This window comes from Hyla sarda, chromosome 8, assembly GCF_029499605.1.
Source record: "Hyla sarda isolate aHylSar1 chromosome 8, aHylSar1.hap1, whole genome shotgun sequence".
Classification (NCBI taxonomy): domain Eukaryota; kingdom Metazoa; phylum Chordata; class Amphibia; order Anura; family Hylidae; genus Hyla; species Hyla sarda.
This window is the reverse complement of record NC_079196.1, coordinates 185628624-185648897: the sequence shown is the minus strand read 5'-3', so window position 1 is coordinate 185648897 and position 20274 is coordinate 185628624. Positions and strand designations below refer to the sequence as shown.

The 20274-nt window shown below is 44.7% G+C and overlaps 1 protein-coding gene across 1 annotated transcript in view; it reads right to left on the bottom strand.

Moving 5' to 3' along the window:
* The window catches only part of TECPR1 (tectonin beta-propeller repeat containing 1), a 118792-nt gene extending 104982 nt beyond the window's left edge, over positions 1-13810 (bottom strand). Inside the window, 2 exon segments of the mRNA XM_056536469.1 lie at positions 2012-2237; positions 13661-13810. Coding sequence (XP_056392444.1) covers positions 2012-2236 — 225 coding nt within the window. The 5' untranslated portion in view covers position 2237; positions 13661-13810.
* Positions 13811-20274: the final 6464 nt, after the last annotated feature.

Here is a 20274-nt window from a genome sequence, read left to right as displayed (position 1 = left end):
GTCTAATGTATGTTTTGCCCAAAAGTGCCACAGTGAGCAATAAGACATTTATAATGCATAGTTTATTAATAAAAACGGATGCATTGCTTCTGAAAGCAAACACTAGTAGGGTTGGGCCGTGTGTTGCAGAATTTCTGCGTAAAATTTCAGCAGGAATCCACAGTGGGAATCTGCACCAAATTCACATTTGCGTATTCTGCTAAGGATCAACAGGAAGTCTGCAACAATAATTTCAACATATTTGCAGATTTTGACTTCATCACTCTGCTCCGGAATCTCGTGCAGGACCAGAAGCAGCACTATCCCTGTGAATAAAGGTGCTTCTGGGAGCCCAGAGGGAGCAGAGTGGTGAAGTCAGAGGAGCCCGGCCTGTCAATCAGTAGCCATGATAACAGCTCAGAGCACAATGACTACCTGAGGATGCCGCACCGCCCAGGGGACTACTTACAGCTTATTAGCATACGTCACGGGACAACCCTGAAACTTATTTTTGTCACTGATGCGGACCCTGAGGACATGGGCAAGATAATTCCACCCTATATAACCTGTAGTTGACAATTATATAGGGAAAAATCTGCTGACCGGTTCCTTTATTTGGGAATACTAAACTATACTAATACTTAGTGCTGGGCGGTATACCGGTTCATACCGAATACCGAATTGTTTGGGCTGCATGATATGAATTTTATCCCATACCGCAATACCGGTTGGGCCCCTCCCCCTCGGGAATGTATCAGCCCAGCGCAGCGCTGTCCCCACATCGGGGAACTAATCCTATGCCCTGTTCTGCCCCCCCCCAATTAATGATCAGCCCAGCGGGACACTACACACATATGTCACCTGCAAGCACTGTCCTCCTCCTCTTTGTTGGGGGCCGCCGACGATTGAACTATATACTGTACGCCAGTGGTCTCCAACCTGCAGACCTCCAGATGTTGCAAAACTACAACTTCCAGGAGTTGTAGTTTTGCAACAGCTGGAGGTCCGGAGGTTTGAGACTACTGCTGTACGCTGTATCCCTATGCCGGGCTACAAAAGATAAAGAAAATAAACTGTAACTCACCTACGTCGGCCTTACGCTGGGGACGGAATGTCGGACAGCCGTCAGCCTATCACTGGCAGGAGCCATGTCCCGCCCCGGTCAGTGATAGGCTGAGCCTACTGTCATGTAAGGAGCTCTGACCGGCTTCTTACATGACAGTGCGCTCAGCCTGTCACATGATTGGGGCGGGGGGGGGGCAGAACAGCGCTGGCGGGTCACATGATTTGGGGGGGGGGTGAAAATACCGTTATGTACCGTGGAACCGCCGTAAGTAAAAAAAAAATACAGTGATACACATATTTGGTCATACCGCCCAGCCTACTAATACTACTACTTCTTTGGGAAGAAGCTACTAAAACAGACCGGTCAGGAGACAATGACAGATCCTCTCTAAAGGAGTACTATCGTGCAGGAAAATTTAAATTTATCCCCTATTCAGATTTATCAGATAAGTGTCTGATCCCGGGGGGGGGGGGGGCGTTCCGACCGCTGGGACCCCCCCTCTCTTCCCGATCTCCTGCAGAGATCTCCTTCAGAGATACTTGAACACTATGGGTGAGATTTATCAAAACCAGTCTAGAGGAAAAGTTGCAGATCGCTTCTTTCATTTCTCAGAGGCTTCTTCACAAATGAAAGAGGCCTCTGCAATGGGCACCTCAGCAACTTTGCTTCTGGACAGGTTTTGAGAAGTCTTCCCCTATATCTTATACAGATACATAGAGAGGGTGTGTCAGCCGCCGCTTTGTACTGAGGTCTACACACCCAGTTCCCAAGAGCTAGGGTGCCAGTGCAAAAGATTGCAGGGGGTCCCAGCAGTCGGACCCCCAATTATCAGACACTTATCCCCTATCCAAAGGATAGGGACAAGTTGTCCCGCACGGTAGTATTCCTTCTAGTAATGTGACACTGATCTCTAGCTGTACAGAACATGCTGGGGCTTTTAGTGCCCAATACCAGTCATTTTTTTACCTGATTCTCATAAGTCTCTTCTTGAAATCGAATCGGTAAGTCGCTGGCATGCACATAGACGTATATATGATGGTTGGATGCTACTCCCCAGCAGCACGTTTGCACAGCAGAAAGGCGTTTGAACTCCAGCTGTCCATCTTTACACAGATCCCACTGTTGTCCATCAGTAGATAGAGTATATACCTTGCCCCAGATGTCAGATGCCCATAATATGGTACTTGGCATTCTCCTGGTGAAAAGCAAAGGGTAAATAACTAAACAGGTGAAAATGTTACTTATGCATAGCCACATCTATCAACTTTCTAATCAATGCAAAGGACTTTCTATACAAATATAATAAGATATTCTTATTCTTACAAGGTGCTGAGCTCACATCTCGCAATATCCCTTCTTGTTCAGCGTCTTTACATGGCGCACTCTGGTGATCTGCCTTCTGGGAAGTGACATGTATACACCAGGTGCTGTAGAGTAATCCGATATGGAAAAACGACCTGGCCGAGCGCGCTTTGCTGTAGAGCAGCTCAGTCTTATGTGTGCAAACAAAGAGTTAACTCAGTCTAGCAGGAACCAGAAGTCTGAGAAGTAGAAGGGGCTGTAACTCAAGATCAGGGCAAGACACGTAAGGCAAAGTGATGGCATAGCAGAGTGTAAACTGGAAGGTGCCACAAGCTGACATAGTTCTAGGTCAGTGTTTTCCAAAGAGTGCATCTCCAGCTGTTGCAAGGCTGACCGGGCATGATGGGAGTTGTAGTTTTTGCAACAGCTGGAGACAAACTGTTTGGGATACACTTTTCTAGGTGTTTGAATACAGAAAATGATAATGATCAAATACACATATAGGGGAGATTTATATAGACCGGAGCTGAGGAAAAGTTGACCAGTTGCCCATAGCAACCATTCAGATTGCTGCTTTATTTTTTAGAGGACTTTTCAAAACTTAAAGGGGTTATCCAGGAAAAAACTTTTTTATATATATATATATATATATATATATATATATATATATATATATATATATATATCAACTTGCTCCAGAAAGTTAAACAGATTTGTAAATAACTTCTATAAAAAAATCTTAATCCTTTCAGTACTTATGAGCTTCTGAAGTTAAGGTTGCTCTTTTCTGTCTAAGTGCTCTCTGATGACACGTGTCTCGGGAAAACGCCCAGTTTAGAAGAGGTTTGCTAGGGGGATTTGCTTCTAAACTGGGCGGTTCCCGAGACATGTGTCATCAGAGAGCACTTAGACAGAAAAGAACAACCTTAGCTTCAGAAGCTCATAAGTACTAAAAGGATTAAGATTTTTTAATAGAAGTAATTTACAAATCTGTTTAACTTTCTGGAGCCAGTTGATATATATATATATATATATATTTTAAAAAAAAGTTTTTTTTTTCCTGGAATACCCCTTTAAATAAGCGATGTGATTGGTTGCTATGGTCAACTAGTCAACTTATCCTCTGCACAAGTTTTGATGAATGAATGTCCTCTGGTATTTTCCGGCAGACATTCTACACATTTTATGCCAGTGTGAATATATCCTAAGGCAGTGGTCTTCAACCTGCGGACCTCCAGATGTTGCAAAACTGCAACTCCCAGCATGCCCGGACAGCCGTTGGCTGTCCGGGCATGCTGGGCATTGTAGTTTTGCAACATCTGGAGGTCTGCAGGTTGGAGACCACTGGCCTAAGGGTATACAGTGATCCCTCAATTTACAATGGCCTCAACATACAATAGTTTCAACATACAATGGTCTTTTCTGGACGAAGTTGAAACCAGACTCAACATACAATGCTACAGACAGTCCAGATCTGTTAAATGTGTCAATGGCTGGAAGAAACGACCAATCAGAATAGGCATTCACTGTATTACTGAAGCGTATGCACTGACTGATGTCTAGTAGCGACCCCTACAGTACAGGAAGGTATTACATGTTCTGTACACTTAACCTGTACCAGGGTTACCTGCTCCTTTGGACACCAGGTGAGGGCGACTCCATGTTACTTTTTTAGGACACTGCGTGTACTGTACAGGACCCTGAAGAAGCTCCTGTCCTCTACATAGGCCACTGTTGAAATGATTGTATGTCGGGGCCATCGTAGGTCGAGGGGTCACTGTAATAAGACTCTCCTGCAATGGAATTTCCGGATTTTGCTTGGAAATTCTGTTTTGTGACCATGGTCCTAAGGTTATGTTCACATGCTGGAGTGTCCGCACGGAGAATCATTCCGAAGAGTGCGAATGCCGGCATAATCTGCCGTCACTAGGACCGCACAGGAATGCACCGTCTCATAGACAGTTATGCATTAAAGGGTAGCTCCCACCATCCTATTTTTTTTTTTCTGTCCCTGCCTATTACCCATCTATCCCTAACCACTCCCTGCTTTTAATCTTTATTTTTTACTATATTAAAAATGCCTTTTGTCTGCCTGGCAATGTGCTCACTACCAGGCAGACTTCCCCAGCAGGCACCACGTCACTGATGCCTGCTGGGGGGGGACTTCCGCCCTTAGTTCATCTACAAAGGGTGCCTCCAGCTGTTTCACCACTATAACTCCCAGCTTGCCCTGACATCTATTGGCTGTCAGGGCATGCTGGGAGTTGTAGTATTGAAACAGCTGGAGGCACCCTGTGTAGATAAACTATTAGTTAGTTACATGCGGCGCTAGCCCGTCCTCTCCGTCTCCCTCCCCCCCCCCCCCCGCGCCATACCCTGTTCCCTCCATCACAACCCCCCCCCCCCCCCCCCCCCGCATATCCCGTTCCCTCCATCACAACACCCCCCCCCCCCCCCCCCGCATACCCCGTTCCCTCCATCACAAACCCCCCTCCCGCATACCCCGTTCCCTCATATACACTTACTGCAGAGTCCGGCAGCGGGCGTGCAGGGACAGCGGCGGCGATGAGGCGGCGGTGATGTGCGGGAGGAGTGGCCTCCCAGCCAGTGGCCGGGGAGCCAATGCGCTTGCTCCCTGCCTGTCTGATTGACAGGCAGGGAGCGAGTGCAGCCTAACTGAAAAAGGACTGATTGCCACTCCAAAATCATCTGGCACAAAAATTCCGCTGTGTGCACAGGAGGAGCAGAATCCCATCACATTGGAGTCCGGCACCGAAATTCTGACGTGTAAACATGGGATAAGGGCGCATTTATACACACTGGATCCACTGCAGATTTTAGAGTTGTAAAATCAGCAGCTGCAGATCAGCAAATGCGGCAATAAATGTGTCAATAAAGTTATTGGCCCAGATTTATCAAACTGTGTGAGAGAAAAAATAGAGAGATTTTCCCACAGCGACCAATCACAGCTCAAGTTTCACTTTACCTCAACTCGTTAGCTGAGCTGTGATTGGTCGCTGTAGGAAAATCTCTCTATATTTTCTCTCACACAGTTTGAAAAATCGGGGCCATAGCCATGGAAAATCCGCAGTTGTGGATGGATCTGGAAGTCACGGATCCGCTACTTGAAATCTACAGCTGATCCAGTACGTGTATATAAAAGGTGCATAAACCGTGTGACTCACTGGTTTCCTATGGTAGAACTGGTTGTGCCACTATAACATTCTCAGCTGCCCCACAGTCACTACATATGAATAAGACATAAGCATGCACAGCAAAACGTGGTTCTGAAAGGTTTTCTCAGTGCTTCGACACAAAGTCCACTTACTCACTGACCCCCTCCCAGGCTGCAATCTGTGCTGCACATATGAAATGCATAAGAACTTTCTGAGCATCCCCGAAAGACACGGCATCTACCCACTCCCCTCCCCCATCTGTGGCAGAGGTACCACAGCTTCAGTACCTCGGATGTAGAAAGGCCTATGGCAAGGCAGGTAGTGAGCTCCTAGTCACACCTGACAGAGCCGCCCGGACGGTATCTGCGAGGATGCAAAAAAACAAAAATGAAGAATCCCCCTGAATGGTTCACGATCCCATGATGCAATTCAGCACAGAATGAGTTCTGCATCAGACTGTGCAGGGAAATTGCTCTTTCAGTTTACCACAAGGACTCACCATAAATTATAAATAAGGTAGAATATATGCCTGATGTAACGCATCTTATTGCAGATTAAACATCCAGGTGGTCTCTGGTATACATGTTAATTTTATATGTAATCATGTTGTCCTTTGTGGGGTCTGACCAATGAGACCCCCACCAATCATAAGTATAAAGATGCCATTTATGTCCAAGCACTGTATACAGAACTACGTTTTAACTCCAACCATGTATATGGGGCAGTATATATGGACAGTATTTGGACATCCATGGCACTGAGCAGAGAACAGGGAAGAGTAAACGCCAGGGTGCCCAAAAGAGTGCCACAACCCCCTCAATCTAGTGAATGGGGGAAATCGACTCAATGGTCAGATTCCAACCAATTAGTATTTTATGATATATCTTAGAAATGAGCTTTCATTTGCACTGGCTGAAGTAGCCAATTAAAGGGGTATTCCAGGAAAAAAAACTTTTATTTTATTTATTTTTTTTTTTTTTTTATATCAACTGGTTCCAGAAAATTTTACAGATTTGTAAATCACTTCTATTAAAAAAATCTTAATCCTTTCAATTATTATCAGCTGCCCGCTCCTCTGCTTAATAACTTCAGATCGCTTCCATGATGGGGGTAGTAGTACAAACACTAATGTAGCCTCCCCAGCTGTCTGCACTCTCGCAGCCAGGGAATTACTACTCCCATCATGGAAACGAGTCTGTTCCATGATGACAGTAGTAGTAGTCCTTCAGCACTGCAGGAGTCTGCTGATGTCACCTCTTCTGGGTATGCTCAGTAAAAATAACGTCCATTAACAACAGGCATTAACGGGTGTATTTACTAACGTCCTGTCGGCCATAGACTTCAATGTTAAAAATAACGTCTGTTAATTTATCCGTTTCTTGTGACGGAAAAAAAATGAGTGCCTGTTCCGTTAATTCTTCCGTCACAACTAACGGCCGTTATTCATGAAGGACTATAACGGATCATAACGGATAATCAAAAAATCCCATAGACTTGAATGGGAGTTTGTAACGGACGTTTAACATCCGTTATTAAAACGGATGAATTTTATAGTGTGAAAGCAGCCTAATAATACAATACATATGTAAATACCCTTAAAGCTTCCTTGTTCTGCTTTTAATTACAAAGTGACTTAAAGGGGTACTCCGGTGAAAACCTTTTTTCTTTTAAATCAACTGGTGGCAGAAAGTTAAACATATTTGTAAATTACTTATATTAAAAAATCTTAATCCTTCCTGTACTTATTAGCTGCTGAATACTACAGAGGAAATTCTTTTCTTTTTGGAATGCTCTCTGATGACATCACGAGCACAGTTCTCTCTGCTGACGTTATTATAATAATAATAGCACTTTATTTATTGTTGTCCTTAGTGGGATTTGAACCCAAGTCCCCAGCACTGCAAGGCAACAGTGCTAACCACTGAGCCACCATGCTGCCCTAGGCATACATCTGCTATGCACGGTTGCTTAAATGGACAGAGATATCAGCAGAGAGCACTGTGCTCGTGATGTCATCAGTGTTCTAAAAAGAAAGGAATTTCCTCTGTAGCATTCAGCAGCTAATAAGTACTGGAAGGATTAAGATTTTTTAATAGAAGTAATTTACAAATATGTTTAACTTTCTGCCACCAGTTGATTTAAAAAAAAAAAGGTTTTCACCGGAGTACCCCTTTAAAGGGAAACTCCAGAGCATAACTGTGCAGAAAAGAGACTGGTGCAGTTTCGGCATTGAAAACCATACAGTAGTAAACTGTGGTAACCTACCATATGTTTGGAAATGCTCTAGACCAGTGTGCCTCCAGCTGTTGCATAATGACAACTCCCAGCATGCCCGGACAGCCGACATGCTGGAAATTGTAGTTTTGGAACAGCTGGAGGCACACTGTTTGGAAAACACAGCTCTAAAGCCTAGGTGCTCAACCTGCAGCCCTTCAGCTGTTTCCTGTTTTGCAACAGCTGGAGGGCATCAAGTTGGACACTTAAGGGGAAAAATTTTCAAAACCTGTGCAGAGGAAAAGTTGCCTACTTGCCCATAGCAACCAATCAGATCGCTTCTTTCATTTTGCAGAGGTCTTTTTAAAAATGAAAGAAGTGATCTGATTGGTTGCTATGGGCAACTTTTCCTCTGCACAGGTTTTGATAGATCTCCCTCTAGCCTCTAGATGTATTCTAAAGTGTGAACACGGCCTTACATGAATGTCTATTCATTAAAAAGGGCAGCATATAATTCTACGGCTAGCTGCTGCACAGGAAGTGACCAGCCAATGCCCACTACCCTCAACTGGCGCAGGTCTTTTCCACTTGAATGTTACAGTCACACGTCCGTATTTTTGCTGCAGATTTGCTAAAGCAAATTTTGCTGCCCATTTACTTAAATGGGTAGCAAAATCTGCCACAGAAAATCTGAAGAAGAAAATACACAGGTGTGAACACACCCTAAGGGTTGGCTCACACGTGCCATATTTTGCTACATATTTTTATTATTTTTCTACCCTGTGAAGTCAAAATAAGTCATGTGTGACCCTACCTTTATGATGCAGCGTGACGCCCCAGGCCCCGGGCCCTGCAGTAAACTACAACACAGACCTATTCATGTCACCAGTGTGGACAGAGGTCTTAATGGGATACCTTCAATCGGTTCCTATTGTATGTTTCTTTGAATTTTTATGCTTTATTAGAACAGTTCCTGAAAACAGAACCCAGGGGTCAAGTCCTAGGAAAAAAAGTGTGGGAACTCACCCAAGGTTTCCACTTAAAGGGGTACTCCGCCCCTAGACATCTTATCCCCTATCCAAAGGATAGGGGATAAGATGTCTGATCGCAGGGGACCCCCGCAATCTCCCTGCTGCACCCGGCATTCGTTTAGAGCGTTGGGTGCAGCGCCGGAGGCTCGTGACGTCACGGCCACAGCCCCTCATTGCAACTCTATGGGAGGGGGTAACGACGGCCGTCATGCCCCCTCCCATAGACTTGCATTGAGGGGGCATGGCCATGATGTCACGAGCCTCTGGCCCCTTTTGCCAGTCATTCGGCATGGAGCGAAGTTCACTCCATGCACCAGATGTGTGGGGTGCCATAGCCGAGATCAGACATCTCATCCCCTATCGATGTCTAAGGATATGATGTCTAGGGGTGGAGTACCCCTTTAAGTACTGGTCCTGCAGGACTCCTGCTAATGGGAACTGCGTTCCTGCTGTGGAAAAAGTGCAGGAACTCCGTTCCCATGAGTTCCTGCAGGACTTGAGCCCTGACAGAACCTATAATAAATATGAAAATCCCAGAGAAGACTTGGGCTATTCATGCATGATCCAGAAAGGCGTTCATCTGAATGGCTGCAGTTTATGGCTGGGTTCACACTAGTATAATACGGAAGCATTTTTGTGCCTGTATGACAGCCCGGATGTGTGTCTGATGATGTGACATGACAGCTGTCAGTTTGGCTCATCATAGTCAAGACTTGCAGCAGTATTATGCTAGTGTGAACTCAGCTTCATATACTACACTCTTCTATGCCAATACTAAGCGAATGCAGCTTTCAGCATCCACAAACAGATATCTGAGAAGATGGTGGCCATGTTGGATATATCTGCCTGTTCTTCATCCTCCAGCATGGTTATTTCCAAATTCGGACAGTAGTATGTAATATGAATGTTAATGCTATAAGACCGCAAAGGAACAAGCCCCGTAATGTGTAAATGCAGCAAGATAACAATATAAAAGCCTGTAAAGCCTGCAGTACAGTATAAATAGAAGAACACAACATTACTATACACGACTCAGACATCAAAGTCAAAATCTTACATTGGCTTCTATCAGTAAGGCTCTGTTCACACCTGCATTGTCTTTTCTGGTCAGAGTACCAGAAAGAGCAGTGGTCTTCAACCTACAACTCCCAGCATGCCCGGACAGCGGACCTACAGATGTTGTAAAACTACAACTTCCAGCATGCCCAGACCGCGGACCTCCAGATGTTGTAAAACTACAACTCCCAGCATGCCCGGACAGCGGACCTACAGATGTTGCAAAACTACATCTCCCAGCATGCCCAGACCGCGGACCTCAGGATGTTGCAAAACTACAACTCCCACCATGCCCAGGCAGCGGACCTCCAGCTGTTGGCTGTCCGGGCATGCTGGGAGTTGTAGTTTTGCAACATCTGGAGGTCCGCAGGTTGAAGACCACTGATATAGAGCATAAGTGTCTGAACGCGGTGGGGGGGGGGGTCCCTGTGGTTCGACTACTGGGGCCCCTTACAAGGCCCATCCAACTGACCTGTCCTCAACGTGATCCGGCCCTCACCTTCCTGCATGTGGGCAAGTGACGACCAGTTTAGCCAATCATTGGGTAGGGCAGGACATCGCAGCCCACATCACTTGCCCATGTCCAGGAAGGCGGGGGCTGAAGCGCACCTACAGGCCCTGTATGGGAGATCACAGGGGATGCCCCCCCCCCCCCCAACAATCAGACAGGTATCCCCTATCCTGTGAACAGAGTATAAGTGTCTGATAAGTTCAGTTCCCCGGAGTACCCCTTAAGCCTAAATTGGGACCGCCAGATACCACAAGCTGGATCTTTTCCATCAAACCTCCCATCCATAGCCCCATAGGCTGATATTGGGTATGGTGCCGGACCTATGGACCATCCGGTTTATTTGCCACACCAGGGTGCATGCAGAATTTTTGATCCGGTGCCTGCACACTAGATGACAACCATGTCAAATAAATGGGAACAAGGCTTTATAATGGATCGTCTGGGTTTGCCATGGCGTCCATCGTTTTGATGGGAAGAATAGCGCTGCATGCTGATCTTTTCACTCCATGAAATACGATGGAAGCTGTGATGAAGCCTCCATTGCTGATGTGAACAGCGCCTTAGGAAGTCACATGACTACAGCTACCAGACTACTCTGGGATGTACTGTAACTAATGTCTAACTAGCTGATCAGTGGGGGTCTGACCGCTGGGACCCCACTGATGATGATAATATAGCTCAATTGTCACCTGAGTGAACGGATCAGTAGTGTGCAGGCTCGACCACCTCTCCATTCATTCTCTATGGGGCTTCTGAACATTGCCAGGTGCTGAATTCGGAATCCCCTAGACCAGTGGTCTTCAACCTGCGGACCTCCAGATGTTGCAAAACTACAACTCCCAGCATGCCCGGACAGCCTTTGGATGGGAGGTTTGATGGAAAAGATCCAGCTTGTGGCATCTGGTGGTCCCAACTTAGGCTAAAGGGGTACTCCGGGGAGCCAACGGCTGTCCAGGCATGCTGGGAGTTGTAGTTTTGCAACATCTGGAGGTCCGCTGTCCGGGCATGCTGGGAGTTGTAGTTTTGCATCATCTGGAGGTCCGCAGGTTGAAGACCACTGCCCTAGACACTTGGGGGACAGTGGACCTCTAAGCAGTGGAGTTCCCGGCTGTTGTACCCCAACACATAAGCCACTTATCCTTTGGATAGGGGGAACTTTTCATCTTGGGATTACCCCATTAAGACTGATCTAAGTCATGCCCCCTCCAAGACACTTTCAAAACTGTCTCAAAAAGTGCTGAAAACCACATAATAAATTTGGCGTACAGCCGAGGTTCAGAAGATTGGTGCAAAATGAGGCAAAACTCCCAAAGCCTATCTCCCCCCATTCTATAAGACCACCACCTGCTCCTTTCAACAAACCCAGAAGGCTCTTATAATAGATGAGCTTTCCCTTACAGCAGTGTTGTGTCTCCAGCTGTTGCAAAACTACAACTCTTAGCATGCCCGGACAGCCAAATGCTGTCTAGGCATGCTGAGAGTTGTAGTTTTGCAACAGCTGGAGACACACAGTTTGAAAAAGGATGCATTCACACCACGTTTTTGCAATACAGTTCCTGTATCAGGTTTTTGATGAAAAACTGATTCCCCAAAAACTGACTAAACTGTATCAAAAAGTGTGTACAAATTTAACCCATATACAGTTTGAAAAATGATGTCCGGTTGCATCCGTTTTTTAAGAAAAAACGTGTACGTTTTTAACTTTTCACTCCATTTTGAATAAAGTTTCACTTGTTTGATAGAAATTCCAAGAAAAAAAACAGTGCAAAGTCAAAAACCGTATGGTGAAAACCTGATGGAACCGTATGCACATACAGTTCTGTACGGTTCCCATTGACTCCCATGTGTAAAAAAAACATATACGGTTTAATACAGTTTTTCACCCGGACCAAAAAAACGTGGTAGACTATAGTTTTGGGTACGGGAAAAAAAACGGACAATACCGTGTGAGATGCAAAACGGACTAAGGCTGCATTCACATCTCTTTTTTGCAATACGGTTGCCGTATCCGGTTTCAGCAAAAAAAACGTATTGAACCGTATTCCAAACCATATGCATAGACATTACATTGACAACCGTAGCATCCGGTTTCGTACGTTTTGCTTCATTTACGGTTGTATGCGGGTTTTTTTCCGCACACAAAACCGTAGTCTACTACGGTTTGAAGTCTGGTTGAAAAAACGTATCCAACCTGTATACGGTTATTTTAAAATGGAGTTCTATGGGAACCGTATTGAACCGTATGTGCGTACGGTAACATCCCGTTTGCACAATACTGTTTTTCTTTTTTTTTCTTTTGTAGCTTTTTGGGGAAATTCAATAAAAAAAGAAGAACTTTATTTAAAATGTTGACAAAAACAAAACGGTATCCGTTTTTTTTCAATGAAAACGTATTAAAACGTATGCAAACGGACATTCGTTTTCAAACCGTACACGGTTTTAAAACGTGAGGAGGCATATACAGTTGCATACGTTTCAGTCCGGTTTGGAGACATACGTTTTTTTGTACAGAAACGGGATACGGGACCCGTATTGCAAAAACGAGATGTGAATGCAGCCTAAACCGGATGATGCGTTTGACATACGGTTTACAATGTTAAGTCAATGTATACGGTTTTCTATACAGTTCCATATGGTTTTTAACTTGAAACCGTATACGGGAACTGTATAGCAAAAATGTGGATGTGCATGCAGCCTTATACTGCCCTACAGTGTGTTCACCAGTGTTTCGAGAGTGTTGAGAGTTGTAGTTTTGCAACAGCTGGAGACACACTTTTAGGGAAAACCCTGCCCTACAGTGTGCACATCAGTGTTTCCTAACCAGGGTGCCTCCAGCTGTTACAAAGCTACAACTCCCAGCATGCCCAGATGGCCAAGGGCTGTCCAAACATGCTGGAAATTGTAGTTTTGCAACTGCTGGAGTCACACTGTTTGGAAAACACTGCCCTACAGTGTGTACATCAGAGTTTCCCAAACAGGGTGCCTCCAGCTGTCGCAAAACTACAACTCCCAGAATGCCCAGACAGCTAAAGGGAATGCTGGGGGTTATAGTTTTGCAACAGCTGGAGGCACCCTGGTTGGGAAACACTGATGTATATAATGTCTCACCTCCCACCATATAACACTAGGCCCTCAAAAAGTTGTGGGGAGGAGGGCATTACACAGTTTACCCAGAAGGGGCGCTATAAACCCTGCGTAAACATTGGCCATATGGGGGGGGGGGGACACAGTGCTCATCCTTATTAACCCTTTCTATTCCAAGGAGCTCACAAGGTGGGGTTACGCCTTATGTATAAGAGGAGGGTGCCCGTGCCCCACAGCTTACCTTGCGGGCCCTGACACGGAGGAGGGCTCCCGGTCACACACACTCTAGATGTTGACACAGCGCAGCCATTGCTACAGAGTTCACCCTACCCGGAGCTGACACGTGGGCGGGATCACTCCGAGCAGCGAGCTCCGCCATTGGCTGCTTCTGTATCAGAGCGCGCTGTGATTGGTGGGAAGGAAGTCCACGTCAAATTAGATGACAAAAACAGCAGCAGCCCTGTGTGTTGTACCTGGAGATGATGGGGAGCGGGGAGGAGAGGTCTCTGTCCTTCAGGGCCTTATAATTGGGCTCCCACTAAGTTATATCCAATACACTGACTATAGCGTTCAGCATACATAATAGGAGGTACTGCTATTGCATGTGGCCCCATTAATGGCAGTGTTGCAGGTCCTTGTACAGTGGGCGACCAGGAGCCACAATGTTGCTGCGCATTCATTCTCAGGATAAATGATTCATTTTGTTCCTAAAGATCAAACCCCCACCAGTCACTAAGCGATGGCATAGCTGAGCTGTAACATGGGAGCAACCTTTTAAAGGGAATGTGTCCTCAGAAAATGATGACCTATTGTTTAAATCCGGTTTAAAGATGTTAAAAATATTTTTTAAGAATTTATTTCGGGTGATTTTTTTTTTCATTCCATTTTGCTGTGTATATTTAATAATAATCCTGAAATTTAGCAATTTCCATTCTGGCCACTAGGGCTAAAATTAAAGGAGTACTCCAGGATCGGAAAACTGATCCCCCTATCCCAATGGTCTCCAACCTGCGGACCTCCAGATGTTGCAAAACTACAAATCCCAGCATGCCCGGACAGCCAAAGGCTGTCCGGGCATGCTGGGAGTTGTAGTTTTGCAACATCTGGAGGTCCGCAGGTTGAAGACCACTGCCCTATCCTAAGTGTCAGATCGCAAGGGTTCCAACCGCTGGGACCACCCGCTATATCCCATACGGGTGTCGACCACCACATGAATCGGCAGCTGACACCCTCAATTCAACGTTATGGGAGAGCCGGAGTGCTGCTTTCGGCAATCTTCGGCTCTGCCATTGAGGGGGCGTGTTGGTTGCAGCTTTGTGCGGTGGTCAACATGCCCCCTTTCTGCGGACTGCCAGGGCCCTGTACGGGAGATCACAGGGGTCCCAGCAGTCTGGGCAGTCAGATCCTGGAGTACTCCTTTAAGCTGAGACTCCTATTCTGTTCTGTACCGATCACCTAATGATTTTTAGAAGGTGATGAGGAAAAAAATGAAAATGCAAAAACAGAAAAATCCTGCGTCCTTAAGGGGTTAAGACTGATAGCAGAGATATATGACCTTTGCTAAACTTTATTTTAGGAGGAAGAACTTGAAACAAGTTTCCTGTGTGGGAAATATACTTCTAACACTTAGCTTGGCGAGTAGGAATTCTATCAATATGTCTGAGCAATTATTTAATGCTTTGATAGATTAGGAGTCCTGATTCTTCTACAGGTAGAATGTAGTCTCACAATATCCTAAAACTATAATCTCAATATGGAGATATTTAATTATTTTATTTTATTAATTTATTCGCCAATCTAAATGGCATAATTCCATCCACATTATCCAAATTAAATTAAATGGAATACAGTTACACCTGTAGTGAGGGGGGGGGGGGTGGCAATATAATAGCCAACCAGGTGATACATGAATAGGGGGCTCAATATAATAGCCAACCAGGTGATACATGAATAGGGGGCTCAATATAATAGCCAACCAGGGGATACATGAATAGGGGGCTCAATATAATAGCCAACCAGGGGATATATGAATAGGGGGCTCAATATAATAGCCAACCAGGGGATACATGAATAGGGGGCTCAATGTAATAGCCAACCAGGTGATACATGAATAGGGGGCTCAATATAATAGCCAACCAGGTGATACATGAATAAGGGGCTCAATATAATAGCCAACCAGGTGATACATGAATAGGGGGCTCAATATAATAGCCAACCAGGTGATACATGAACAGGGGGCTCAATATAATAGCCAAGCAGGTGATACATGAATAGGGGGCTCAATATAATAGCCAAGCAGGTGATACGTGAATAGGGGGCTCAATATAATAGCCAACCAGGTGATACATGAACAGGGGGCTCAATATAATAGCCAACCAGGTGATACATGATTAGGGGGCTCAATATAATAGCCAACCAGGTGATACATGAACAGGGGGCTCAATATAATAGCCAACCAAGTGATACATGAATAGGGGGCTCAATATCATAGCCAACCAGGGGATACATGAATAGGGGGCTCAATATAATAGCCAACCAGGGGATACATGAATAGGGGGCTCAATATAATAGCCAACCAGGTGATACATGAACAGGGGGCTCAATATAATAGCCAACAGGTGATACATGAATAGGGGGCTCAATATAATAGCCAACCAGGTGATACATGAATGGGGGGGGGGGGGGGGTTGGCAATATAATAGCCAACCAGGTGATACATGAATAGGGGGCTCAATGTAATAGCCAACCAGGTGATACATGAATAGGGGGCTCAATATAATAGCCAACCAGGGGATACATGAATAGGGGGCTCAATATAATAGCCAACCAGGTGATACATGAATAGGGGGCTCAATATAATAGCCAACCAGGTGATACATGAATAGGGGGCTCAATATAATAGCCAAGCAGGGGATACATGAATAGGGGGCTCAATATAATAGCCAACCAGGTGATACATGAATAGGGGGCTCAATATAATAGCCAACCAGGGGATACATGAATAGGGGGCTCAATATAATAGCCAACCAGGGGATACATGAACAGGGGGCTCAATATAATAGCCAAGCAGGTGATACATGAATAGGGGGCTCAATATAATAGCCAAGCAGGTGATACGTGAATAGGGGGCTCAATATAATAGCCAACCAGGTGATACATGAATAGGGGGCTCAATATAATAGCCAACCTGGTGATACATGAACAGGGGGCTCAATATAATAGCCAACCAAGTGATACATGAATAGGGGGCTCAATATAATAGCCAACCAGGTGATACATGAATAGGGGGCTCAATATAATAGCCAACCAGGTGATACATGAATAGGGGGCTCAATATAATAGCCAACCAGGTGATACATGAACAGGGGGCTCAATATAATAGCCAACCAGGGGATACATGAATAGGGGGCTCAATATAATAGCCAACCAGGGGATACATGAATAAGGGGCTCAATATAATAGCCAACCAGGTGATACATGAACAGGGGGCTCAATATAATAGCCAACCAGGTGATACATGAATAGGGGGCTCAATATAATAGCCAACCAGGTGATACATGAATAGGGGGCTCAATATAATAGCCAACCAGGTGATACATGAACAGGGGGCTCAATATAATAGCCAACCAGGTGATACATGAATAGGGGGCTCAATATAATAGCCAACCAGGGGATACATGAATAGGGGGCTCAATATAATAGCCAACCAGGTGATACATGAACAGGGGGCTCAATATAATAGCCAACCAGGTGATACATGAATAGGGGGCTCAATATAATAGCCAACCAGGGGATACATGAATAGGGGGCTCAATATAATAGCCAACCAGGTGATACATGAATAGGGGGCTCAATATAATAGCCAAGCAGGTGATACATGAATAGGGGGCTCAATATAATAGCCAACCAGGTGATACATGAATAGGGGGCTCAATATAATAGCCAACCAGGTGATACATGAACAGGGGGCTCAATATAATAGCCAACCAGGTGATACATGAATAGGGGGCTCAATATAATAGCCAACCAGGGGATACATGAATAGGGGGCTCAATATAATAGCCAACCAGGGGATACATGAATAGGGGGCTCAATATAATAGCCAACCAGGTGATACATGAATAGGGGGCTCAATATAATAGCCAACCAGGGGATACATGAATAGGGGGCTCAATATAATAGCCAACCAGGGGATACATGAACAGGGGGCTCAATATAATAGCCAACCAGGTGATACATGAACAGGGGGCTCAATATAATAGCCAACCAGGTGATACATGAATAGGGGGCTCAATATAATAGCCAACCAGGTGATACATGAATAGGGGGCTCAATATAATAGCCAACCAGGTGATACATGAATAGGGGGCTCAATATAGTTACATAGTTACATAGTTACATAGTTAGTACGGTCGAAAAAAGACATATGTCCATCAAGTTCAACCAGGGAATTAAGGGGTAGGGGTGTGGCGCGATATTGGGGAAGGGATGAGATTTTATATTTCTTCATAAGCATTAATCTTATTTTGTTCCAGGAATGTATCTAATCCTGTTTTAAAGCTGTTAATTGTTCCTGCTGTGACCAGTTCCTGAGGTAGACCGTTCCATAAATTCACAGTCCTCACGGTAAAGAAGGCGTGTCGCCCCTTGAGACTAAACTTTTTTTTCTCCAGACGGAGGGAGTGCCCCCTCGTCCTTTGGGGGGGTTTAACCTGGAACAGTTTTTCTCCATATTTTTTGTATGGGCCATTAATATACTTATATACGTTTATCATATCCCCCCGTAAACGTCTCTTCTCAAGACTAAACAATTGTAACTCCTTTAATCGCTCCTCATAGCTAAGATGTTCCAAGCCCCATATTAGTTTAGTCGCGCGTCTCTGCACCCTTTCCAACTCCGCAGTGTCCCTTTTATGGACAGGTGACCAAAACTGAACAGCATATTCCAGGTGTGGCCGTACCAATGCTTTATAAAGGGGGAGTATTATGTCCCTGTCCCTTGAGTCCATGCCTCTTTTGATACATGACAATATCCTGCCGGCTTTGGAAGCAGCAGCCTGACATTGCATGCTATTCTGTAGTCTGTGATCTACAAGTTCACCCAGATCCTTCTCTACCAGTGACTCTGCCAGTTTAATCCCCCCTAAGACATACGATGCATGCAGGTTATTAGTACCCAGATGCATAACTTTACATTTATCCACATTGAACCTCATTTGCCAAGTGGATGCCCAGACACTTAGTCTATCCAAGTCATCTTGTAACTTATGCACATCCTCTATAGACTGTACCGTGTTACAAAGCTTGGTGTCATCTGCAAAGATAGAAACAGAGCTGTTAATACCATCCTCTATATCATTGATAAATAAATTAAACAACAGCGGTCCCAGTACTGAACCTTGGGGTACACCACTAATAACCGGGGACCAATCAGAGTACGAATCATTGACCACCACTCTCTGGGTACGATCCATGAGCCAGTGTTCAATCCAGTTACAAACTAAAATTTCCAAACCCAAAGACCTTAACTTACCTGTCAGACGTCTATGAGGGACAGTATCAAATGCTTTAGCAAAATCCAGAAACACTATATCCACAGACATTCCTCTGTCAAGGCTTCTACTCACCTCTTCATAAAAGCAAATTAGATTGGTTTGACAACTTCTATCCTTAGTAAACCCATGCTGGCTATCACTTATAATACAATTATCCCCTATGTATTCCTGTATGTAATCCCTTATAAGTCCTTCAAACAATTTACCCACAATGCACGTTAAACTTACCGGTCTATAGTTTCCTGGGGAAGACCTAGAGCCCTTTTTGAAGATTGGCACCACATTCGCCTTGCGCCAGTCCCTTGGCACAATACCAGACACCAGAGAATCTCTAAATATCATGAACAGGGGTACAGATATTACTGAACTTACCTCTCTAAGAACTCTTGGGTGTAGTCCATCCGGTCCTGGGGATTTGCTTACATTTATATCACTTAACTTACCTTGTACCATCTCTACATTAAGCCAGTTCAGTACATTACATGATGTGTTACCAGCACTGACCTGGCCAATGTCAGCTCCTTCTTCCATAGTGTATACAGAACTAAAGAACCCATTCAGTAGCTCCGCCTTCTCTTGATCGCCTGTGACAACCTCCCCATTATCATTATTAAGGGGTCCTACATGCTCTGTCCTTGGTTTTTTTGCATTTATATATCTAAAAAAATATTTAGGATTAGTTTTGCTTTCTTTGGCCACCTGTCTCTCATTTTGAATTTTTGCTGTTTTTATTACATTTTTACAGATTTTATTAAGCTCCTTGTACTGTTTAAATGTTATCGCTGACCCATCAGATTTGTATTTTTTGAAGGCTATTTTTTTGCTGTTTATTGCTCTTTTAACATCATGTGTCAGCCATGTAGGATTTAGTTTCAATCGTTTATATTTGTTCCCCTTTGGTATATATTTAGCTGTATAGTTATTTAGAGTTGATTTAAAGATGTCCCATTTACCTTCTGTATCAGTATTTGAGAACACCTCCCCCCAGTCTATGTCCTGTAGTGCAGCCCTCAGCCCAGGGAAATTTGCCTTTTTAAAGTTATATGTTTTTGCCTTCCCCGCCTGTCTTTGTTTTCTACATTTTAAGTCAAAAGTAACTATATTGTGGTCGCTATTACCAAGGTTTTCCCGCACAGTTACATTACCAACCAGCTCGGCGTTGTTGGAAATGATCAGATCCAACAAGGCATCACTTCTTGTTGGGTCCTCCACAAACTGGCCCATAAAATTATCCTGCAATAAATTTAGGAATTGTCGCCCCTTTGTAGTTTTAGCCAACCCCGGACCCCAATCTATATCT